Source organism: Myotis brandtii, unplaced genomic scaffold (assembly GCF_000412655.1).
Source record: "Myotis brandtii unplaced genomic scaffold, ASM41265v1 scaffold212, whole genome shotgun sequence".
In the NCBI taxonomy this organism is placed as follows: Eukaryota; Metazoa; Chordata; class Mammalia; order Chiroptera; family Vespertilionidae; genus Myotis; species Myotis brandtii.
The window spans coordinates 1,249,605-1,259,870 of NW_005357931.1; the positions used below are offsets into that span (position 1 = coordinate 1,249,605).

General features: G+C 41.5%; 1 protein-coding gene across 1 annotated transcript; it reads left to right on the forward strand.

Moving 5' to 3' along the window:
• The first annotated feature begins 1,375 nt into the window (after positions 1-1,375).
• Positions 1,376-8,130, forward strand: ATP5A1 (ATP synthase, H+ transporting, mitochondrial F1 complex, alpha subunit 1, cardiac muscle). Its single transcript, XM_014539273.1, is given in 12 exon segments — positions 1,376-1,454; positions 2,349-2,518; positions 4,365-4,538; positions 4,638-4,804; positions 5,000-5,148; positions 5,482-5,553; positions 5,556-5,632; positions 5,738-5,962; positions 6,682-6,789; positions 6,914-7,058; positions 7,641-7,791; positions 7,906-8,130. Coding segments are annotated over 11 exon segments (1,563 nt in total). The 5' UTR covers positions 1,376-1,454; positions 2,349-2,359; the 3' UTR covers positions 8,042-8,130.
• The last annotated feature ends 2,136 nt before the right edge of the window (positions 8,131-10,266 follow it).

Sequence of the window (10,266 nt, forward strand, 5' to 3'; positions counted from 1 at the left end):
GCCGCCATCTTGCACTGCTGGCTGCTCCGGCGGGCAGGAGGGCGGCGGAAAGGCCCTTGTGTTCGCCATCCGTGCGAGATGGTGCAGAGTGGTGCAGGGGGCACAGTGATCTTGATGCCGCCCAGGGATGGGGCCTCAGGAGGATTCCCTTCTTCGGTTGAGAGCGGCGCGCGAGGGGCCTTGGGTGAAGGTCAGGGCCTGGGCGCCAGCTGTCGGAAGTCTGGGCCGAAACGGGGTGGCCGGGCCCCGCCGATTCCCCGGACTCCCTCGCTGAAGGTCAGAGCGAGCGGCGAACCCCGGCCGGTGAAGGTCAGCGGGCCCCGGCATTTCACCCTGCCCGGAGGTCAGTTCAGAGGAGAGCAGCACATGAAGGGCGTGTCCTGAACTCTTGGGTGGGCGGCCTCTCAGTGCTGAACCCCGAAAGCATCGCGAAGACCCGGCACAGGTGCGGGTGTGCGTTTCCTGCGGCCGGTACCGCGACCATGGCAGGGCTTCCGCTGCGGCACGGTCCCGTCTAGCAGGAGAGCGTGTGTGGCGGCACTTTGACAGGTTTTAAGCTTCCGTCCGTGAGGAATTGTTAGACAGTGATTGGGGACTCGAGGGAAATAGAGCAGAGGTTGGAAAATGCCTGTGAAGGTCAATGCCCTTCACTACTTCTCTCTCTCTCTCTCTCTCTCTCTCTCAGATAAGTACATAACCTTTACTTAAATCCTGTGTTAGCGCTTTTACATTTACTTACTTTTTCCATCTTAAAGGTAGTCTCAATTTGAAGGGTGAAATAGACATACTGCCCTAACCCAACCGCTGGCAGCATAGTTTCTAATCACATTTCAACATTGACAGTTTTTTTGTTTTCTTGATTAAAAACAAATATTTTTTTTTCTTTCATAGAGGAAGGAAGAGAGAGATAGAAACGTCAGTGATGAGAGAGAAGCATTGATCGGCTGCCTCCTGCACGCCCACGCTGGGAACCAAGCCCACAACCCGGGCATGTGCCCTGACCGGGAATCCAACTGTGACCTCCTGGTTCTTAGGTGGATGCACAACCACTAAGCCACGCTGGCTGGGCTCTTGATTGTTTTTGTTTTGTTTTTTAATATAAATATCTCTAAAGTCAAAATAATAGTGCCTGATACCTTTAAAGGGAAAGATGCTTTGTGAACTGTTACTATACTTCCAGGAACTGCAAATAGGTTTTTACATATCAAAAAAGTGTTTCTTCATCTGTTTAAAGTCTTCCAATTTTAAGCAAAATATTGTGTGTATAATTAATATCTTAACAGATAACTTGATCAAACTAAGCTTGCATTCAAGCTAGCCAGTTTTATAAAGGCCTTTTTAAAAATCAGATTTAAAAAATACATTTTTGCCCTAGGTCTCCAAAAATGCTTTGGGATCATCCTTCATTGCTACAAGGAATCTCCATGCCTCTAACACCCATCTTCAGAAGATTGGTGAGTCATTATTTCTAAATCTACACCACACTTACTACCTTCTCATTAAACGAAAGATAAGTTACATAGTTGTTGCAGGCTTTTTCCCCCTATTTTGTTAATTTTTTCCTCTCAATTTTAGTTACTGTGGAACTCCAGATTTTTTTTTCTTTTCCTAAATATATTTTTATTGATTTCAGAGAGGAAGGGAGAGAAAGAGAGAAACATTAATGATGAGAGATAATCATTTATCGGCTGCCTCCTGCACACCCCCTACCGGGGATCGAGCTGAAACCCATGCATGTGCCCTGACATGGATGGATTGAACTGTGACCTCCTGGTTCATAGGTCGACACTGAGCCACACCTGCCTGGCAGAACCTCAGATTCTTAACCCACAATGTGCCATTTAGTCCTATGTTGGTAGGTTTGCTTGTTCTAGTGAAATGAAGTACAGTTTTATATATTTCTCTTTTGATGTTAGTACAGCTTCTTTGTTCTGATAATGTCCCGTTGGGTGGAAACAGAATGTGCACATGTCAGGTGGTGGACACACTTTCTGATCTATGAAAGATTTTTTTTTCCTCTCCTAAAAAAATTTACAAAAAGTAGGCAGTTTTTAACCTCTATGTTTTTCAAAGGCATTAGGTGCTATCTATGAATTTGCCCTTGCAAGTTTATTTTAAGGATATTTTAATTTTATTAGTTTTTTATCTGTCTTGTGAAATTTTCTCTGAATCACTTGGGTTCTTTTTCATAGATCTCATGCTTTTTTGAATAGAACTACATTTATTGCTTTTTGGAGTATAATTTGATCATTGTGATCACAAACTATATTATTCATGTTGTTATGCAAAGAGGTTTTGAAAAGAAACTGGGGCCAGATTATTATTTGTAATGGAATTGCTCTCAATAGGCACTGCCGAGATGTCCTCTATTCTTGAAGAGCGAATTCTTGGAGCTGATACCTCTGTTGACCTTGAAGAGACTGGGCGTGTCTTAAGTATTGGTGATGGTATTGCCCGAGTACATGGGCTGAGGAATGTTCAAGCAGAAGAAATGGTAGAGTTTTCTTCAGGCTTAAAGGTAAATTATAAAATAGTATTTTGCTGTTTTGGGTTGTTGTCTTCATTTAGTTATTCATTTAGTAAATCAGATTATGTCAGTTTTTTTTGTTTTGTTATTTTAAATCTCAATCTGCCTCAGGGTTTTTGTGGTCAGTGTCATAGATTGTGAAAATATATTTAAGGGTTTTCACTCTAGAAACTTATTTACACATAATTCATAGCCATTAGCTCCTAAGTACATAGTTTTAGTAAATCTTCACCCAAATTCTAAGAAGTTCAAGTCTGTTCTTTGTAGCTGTGAAGATCATCTTGTATAAAAGCATTTGATAACTTTAATTAAACTCATTTAATTAAATTAATAAAATTAATAAATTCATTTCTGGTGGAAAGTTCAAAGTCACTGACTTTGAATTTCTAGTAAGAATAGATCTCTTGGTGAGAGGCGAGTTGCTGGTGTCGCTATTACAAGTTCTCTGATGATGTAAGCCCATTTTTTTCGACTAGGTTGAGCCTAGTTGGCCAATGGGGTGAGAATTAAAAGTTGTAGGAGTCATAGTTCTCTGAGGAAAGCAGAGCCTGATGTCTAGATGGACCAGGGGCAGTAGTACACAAATAGGGGAAAGGATCGTCTCGGTCCTCTTGCTAGTATGGAAAAAGAGCCACTTAATGTACAAGGCAAATTGTAGGGCCAAAAGTTTGATCAGTGTCTAAAAAGTTAACCTCTTTTATTTTTAGTGTGTGTGTCTTATATGTCTTTGAAGCTTAGGCTTCAATTAATGAGCTCTCAAGTCTCCTTTTAGCTTTTAAGAGTCTTAGCCCATACTGTCCAATAGAACTTTCTGCAATGTCAGAAATATTCTATGTCTGTGCTGTTTATATGGTAACTAGTGTATGTATGAGACCATTGAGCATGTAAAAGGTAGCTGGTGTGACCTAAGGGACCACAGTTATAAATTTGACTGAGTTTAAATTTAAGAAGCCACATGTGGTTAGTGACCTATATTGAAATCAGATTTAGACTAAAGATTCAGTACCTCCAATAATATTCTACGATATTCCTCTGTATTCTAGGCTCAACCTAGTACAAAGAAGTGGACGTATATCATCAGAGAGCTTATGATAGCTACACCAGATCTTACATCACTGACCAGACTGAGTTCCTGGAATAGCCTTTTTGATTTGATTTAGGGGCTATAAAATCTTAACATCTTGAAATGTTTGTAATGACAGATGACCCAGTACTATTATGAAGATTTGATCTTGATTGGGTAGCTTTTAATTTCACTTTCCATTAACCAGACAAGTAGAGGTTCTCATTAGATAGTTAAACTGTTTATGGAGCTTCTTATATATCAAAAGATGTAAATCAGCTATGTCTTAAAATTTCCAATTGCCCTTGATCACTATTTCATATTGATCACCCAGCTCAAAAGCTATGGTCAAAGGAAATGCAGTGGAAAAATTTACCATGTTCAATTTCTTTCCTTCCATGTGCTCTTTGAGGATGTGATAAGAAGCAAGTCCTTTTTTTAAAATTTTATCTATTGATTTTTAGAGAAACATTAATTTGTTGTTCCACTTATTTATGCATTCATTGGTGGACTCCTGTATATGCCCTGTCCAGGGCTCAAACCTGCAACCTTGGCATATTGGGATGAGGCTCTAACCAACTGAGCTATCTGGCCAAGGCGCTATTTTAAAAGTCTTAACCAAAGAAGATTGTTTATTAGAAAAATACTTAGGAGTAAACCAGATCTAAAGAACAATACTGCCTTTTTTTCTCTATAGCTTCATATCATGTAGTGTTGGTATGTGGGGAGAAGAGCCACTTGGGCTTCATTGGTGTTCACTTGTCTTTTATGTAGGGTATGTCTCTGAACTTGGAACCTGACAATGTGGGTGTTGTCGTGTTTGGAAATGATAAACTCATTAAGGAAGGAGATATTGTGAAGCGAACAGGAGCCATTGTGGATGTTCCTGTTGGCGAGGAGCTGTTGGGTCGCGTAGTAGATGCCCTTGGTAATGCCATTGATGGGAAGGTAGGTTTATCATTCATTAGATGTAGTTCCTTTTTGGTGTGGTTGTAGTTTCTAACAAATATCAAGACTGATTGTTCTGGGGTTCCTTTTTATCAACAGGGTCCAATTGGTTCCAAGACCCGTAGGCGAGTTGGCCTGAAAGCCCCTGGGATCATTCCTCGAATCTCTGTGCGGGAACCAATGCAGACTGGCATTAAGGCTGTGGATAGCTTGGTGCCCATTGGTCGTGGTCAGCGTGAGCTGATTATTGGTGACCGGCAGACTGGGTAAAGACTCAGTAGCTTGTTAAAAGTTCTAACTAAAATTGGCTCTATGAAAAGATTATAGTGTTGGAATGGTAAAAGCTTTGGATATAACGGGGAGAATAAAATTTGATGTGTGGGTTAGTTGTAGTGAAATTTTAATTGGGGAATTCTTTGAAACATTTAGTTAAGATTTATGTTTACTTTCGCTTTTTAAAGCAAAACATCAATTGCTATTGACACAATCATTAACCAGAAACGTTTCAATGAGGGAACTGATGAAAAGAAGAAGCTGTACTGTATCTATGTTGCTATTGGTCAGAAGAGATCCACTGTTGCCCAGTTGGTGAAGAGACTTACAGATGCAGGTATTAAAGAACTTTAGTCCCATTGCTGTTACCTGGGAGCCCTATAGCTGCCAATCTTAGGATAAAGTCTACTTAATGAAGGCTGATTTTAATTACTCTCTAATGAACTCTATACTGATATAGTCAATACATAAAAGAAAAGTAAATGTAAAAATTTAGCATAAAACTAAGTTAAGGTTTTATCATTTTCTTTAAAGTAGAAGCTGTTTGACTCAGATTAATCTTAGTAGTAAATCACTTAGTAAAGCATTTAGATAATTTTTATTACAGTAGCCTCTACTTTAGAAATCACAATATTAATAACCTTGTAAAACAAATCTGTGTTTTTCTCAGATGCCATGAAGTACACCATTGTGGTTTCAGCTACCGCTTCTGATACTGCCCCACTTCAGTACCTGGCTCCTTATCTGGCTGTTCTATGGGAGAATATTTCAGGGATAATGGCGAACATGCTTTGATCATCTATGATGACTTATCCAAACAGGTCAAAATAAATGTATTTTTAGACTCTGTTTGTATGTTTGCACTATTTGACCAAATGTAGCTTCTGTCTAATAGGTGGATTTCCTAACCCCTTTCTGTACTATAGGCTGTTGCTTATCGTCAGATGTCTTTGCTGCTGCGCCGACCCCCTGGTCGTGAGGCCTATCCTGGTGATGTGTTCTACCTACACTCCCGTCTGCTAGAGAGAGCAGCCAAAATGAACGATTCTTTTGGTGGTGGCTCCTTGACTGCTCTGCCAGTCATAGAAACACAAGCTGGTGATGTGTCTGCTTACATTCCAACGAATGTCATTTCCATCACTGACGGACAGGTATTATTCTTATGCTTAATGTAAATGTAAAAGCTTAGGGTGATTCCAATGTACTGGTTGAAAATAGTAGTTCTGAACTGATTTTACTTTTTTATTATGGAAAATTTCAAATGTATGCAAAAGTAAAGAGGATAGTATAGCAAAACCCCATATATCAATTTATAGTATGGAGTACTTCTTGCTTCATTTATACCCCTGCTATCCTTCCCCTGCATAATTTTGAGCAAATCCCAGAAATCATTTCACTTCACCTACATATCTATAATAATAAAAGCATAATGTGCTAATTAGAATGGACAGCCGAACGACCTTCCAGATGTCCTTCCTGACGAAGCCGCAGCGGTCGGGGCCAAGGCATAGGCGGTTAGGGGCGATCAGGCAGGCAGGCAGAGGGGTTGATCAGGCAGGCAGGCAGGCAGGCAGGCAGAAGGGTTAGGGGCGATCAGGCAGACAGGCAAGTGGTTGGGGCTGGGCCTCTAGTATTTTAATAAAACGTTAACCTTTTTTTTTTTTTTCATGTTATGCACATCTCCCAATCTCAGCAGTGAAATATGTAGGTTGATTTGGGTTGTGAAAGATTTGAGGAGCTATTTACCATAAGATACCATTTAGTATTTTCTTCCTCGGTGTTTTTGGGCTTCAGTTTTTCAGCACAGTGTCTTAATTTTGAAATGCTGATTTCTAAGTTTGCTAGCATGTGCATTGTCCTTACATTGTAGATCTTCTTGGAAACAGAATTGTTCTACAAAGGTATTCGCCCTGCCATCAACGTTGGTTTGTCTGTGTCCCGTGTTGGATCTGCTGCCCAAACCAGGGCCATGAAGCAGGTAATTTGAATCACTTTTGGGGAGAGGTATCATTAGGTTAAAACCAAAGTGTATTTGTATAGTGCTCTGTGTCATTGAGTGAAGTATTTTTGTATAGTATGAGTTAACCAATTCTGTATTTCAGGTGGCAGGTACCATGAAGCTGGAATTGGCTCAGTATCGTGAGGTTGCTGCTTTTGCTCAGTTCGGTTCTGATCTTGATGCTGCCACTCAACAACTCTTGAGTCGTGGTGTACGTCTGACTGAATTGCTGAAGCAAGGACAGTATTGTGAGTTGTTCTCTTTATTTGGTCAAGTTCCTACTATGTGGGAATATGACATAGCTTCCTACAAGCTGTAATACATGCTGTTATCTCATCAGCGGTACTGCCTTTTGAATGCAGTTGATGCCTTGTTTATTTAATCAAAGTACAGACAGTCTTTATCATTTAAATGGAAATGCTACAGACTTAATAACCAGCAAAACTTACTATGTTTAGTACTTTTGGGGGAATTAAGACTTACTAGATGCTCCTCACGCCCTACTATATGAGTGTAGAATTTGTCCTATTTAAAAGCATGTTATTCACTTGTTATAAAAATTCAGCAAATTATTTATAACCAAAATAATTTAAATGCTGCCAGATGATAAACAGTGTTTGTGGAGAATGCCCTAATATTATACTTCAGGACTTGCAAATATAAGAAAATCACTGTTTCCTGGGGAGGAGGTGGGGTGGAGTTTCTCACTGCGAACGTGAGAATAAGTGATATGAAGAAACTTGTTAATGGAGGGAAAAGTAAGTTTCTCTGACTTTGGTAACATGGTATTTATTTGAACAACTCACTGGCATCCTTTTGTTTCTCTTCAGCTCCCATGGCTATTGAAGAGCAAGTGGCTGTCATTTATGCCGGTGTAAGAGGGTATCTTGACAAACTGGAGCCCAGCAAGATCACAAAGTTTGAGAGTGCTTTCTTGTCTCATGTTATCAGCCAACACCAAGCCCTGTTGGGCAGTATCAGGTATGAACACAATTGCATGAAGTCTTGCTAAATTTCTTTTGTATTTTGTAGTTAGCCTAGTCATTGACTTTTTGTCCAGGTCAGAACTAATGATCTCCTTTTATTTCCAAACAGGACTGACGGAAAGATCTCAGAACAGTCAGATGCAAAGCTGAAAGAAATTGTAACAAACTTCTTGGCTGGATTTGAAGCTTCCACCCCTATGGATTCACATCAAATACCAGCTTGGTTTTGTCATTGTTTCTTCTAGTAATCAGTTCCATTTGTAAAAGGTTTACTCTCATGCTCCAGATGTACAGAATCACCTTAAAAATAAAGGTTCCATATTGCTTGGTGGTTTTCTGTAGTTTGAATGGTTCCTTTAAAAGAACTGAGATTGCTTTGAGGAATTGGTAAGCATTGCTTCGTTGCTTATTTTATTTGACTTATCAATCTAAGTAGGCTTAAATAATTCACAGCTAAGTTCTTTGCAGATTCTAGAGTGCTTTATATTTGGTTAAGCAGAAATTCATTGACTTGGCAAATTGAATAACAGCTTTCTCCTGCCCTCTGGTGTTTTCGGACCACAGCCTCTGCTTGACCAGGCTCTGGTCCCAGGGTCTCCTCTGGCTTTAGCTAGCTGGTCAGAACCCCTGCCAGGTTTACACCTCTTTCCTGGATGGGAGGGATCAGACAATGGGAAATGAAATAAAACATCTTGTTGTTGAGGATCAGAGAGAGTTCATTGAATTCTCTGACTGGCTCCATCATTGTCTCATCAATGAATACATGAGAAAGATCTCTCTTGAGGTGCTTTGAGATTTTGGGGAGGTAAAATGTCCAAGAGGAACAGAAATTAGAGAACATAAGGATATATCATGTTATTAAGGGCTAGTTTGTGATAAAGTTGACAAGTTCTAGAAGTTCAAGAAGTGGGAAGACACTGAGGACTGGAGAAGGGAGTGGTGATGAGCAGGAGGAAGCATGACCCATAGCCTGCAAAGCATGAGCTAAGATGGGGTGGCAGCACAGAAGAGCCTGACTGGCATGGGGTGGGGAAGCTGGGGAATGAGATGGGAAAGGTCAGGATAGGGATGGACTTGAGAGGATCAGCAACATAGATACATGTAACTGACTTTCTGCTTTTCTTCCCCTCAAGTTCTTCACCTGTAATTTAAAATTGCAGCCTTTAATGTGATGGCTTCTCTGGGCATGTTCAGATTCGTTTTGGATTCATTGAACACTAATTGAACAGCTACTCTCCACTTCTGGCTGTGTGGGAGGGAGGGGCCAGGCTGCAGTGTCTGCCATGGACTGGGTGTCATGCTGCCTCTGCCTCCAGCCAGCAGTGTGATCCCAGGTGGGCCACCCCACCTGCTGATCGTCCATGTCCCCATCTGCTCAGGGGCTGGTAATCCGGACGCCCCACGGTCATGAGGATTCAGTGAGGTCACTTGTGAAACTCCTAGCAATGTGCACTGCACACAGTAGGTATTCAGGAACGCTACCTGCACCTTGTTCTCAGAAGAGGATCACCACAGGCTAGTGCCGTCCTTGAGCTTGCAATAGTCGGCAATCATGGACTGTCTTTAGTTCTAAAAGCTGAGTGGGGGTTGTACCTTTCCCCTAGCCAGGCCACGGGCCTGACCCAAAATACCAGGGTCTGCTTTCGGCTGAAGATCTCTAGCCCAGTGTGGTAACAAGGGTCCTCAGGCTGACCAGAGGCTTGGATATTCATCCCCGTGCCTTAGATTCATTTAAAAAAGAGAATTGGCCCTGGCTGGTTTGGTTCAGTGGATAGAGAGTCAGCCTGGGGACTGACCGGTCCTGGGTTCGATTCTGGTCCAAGGGCACATGCCCAGGTTGCGGGCTCGGTGCAGCCGATCAATGATTATCATTGACGTTTCTCTTTCTCTCCCCCTTCCTCTATGAAATCAATAAAAATATATTTAAAAAAATAAAGAGAATTGGACTAATTTTTGCCTAGTAAGTATGGATGCTCAGAATGTGGGGGGAGGACGGAAAGTGCCATAGCCTAACCCTAACCATAAACAACACTAACCTAACCCTAACCAGGCAGAGGCTTTTAGGACTAAATTCGTTTTCTGTTTTTAAATCCTCACTGGAGGCTTGCAACCAGGGCAGCAATTGGCAGCAGCAGTTCCTCCCAGATAAACCCCCTGAACCTGTCCACAAGGCCCCCTTTTCTCTGACTCAGTGAGCCAAAGCAAGCCAGCCTAGGCTCATGTCTCCACTTAGTTCCTTCCAAGGCCAAATAATTTAAAAAAGATATGTCCATATATTGAGGCAATTCTTTTTAAAAATTTTTGATTTCAGAGAAGGGAGAAAGAAACGTGATGAGAATCATTGATTGGTCGCTTCTTGCATGCCCCACACGGGATCGAACCCACAACCTGGGCATGTGCGCCAGCCTGGAAATAAACTGTGATCCCCTGGTTCACAGGTTGATGCTCAACCACTGAGTCATGCCAGTCG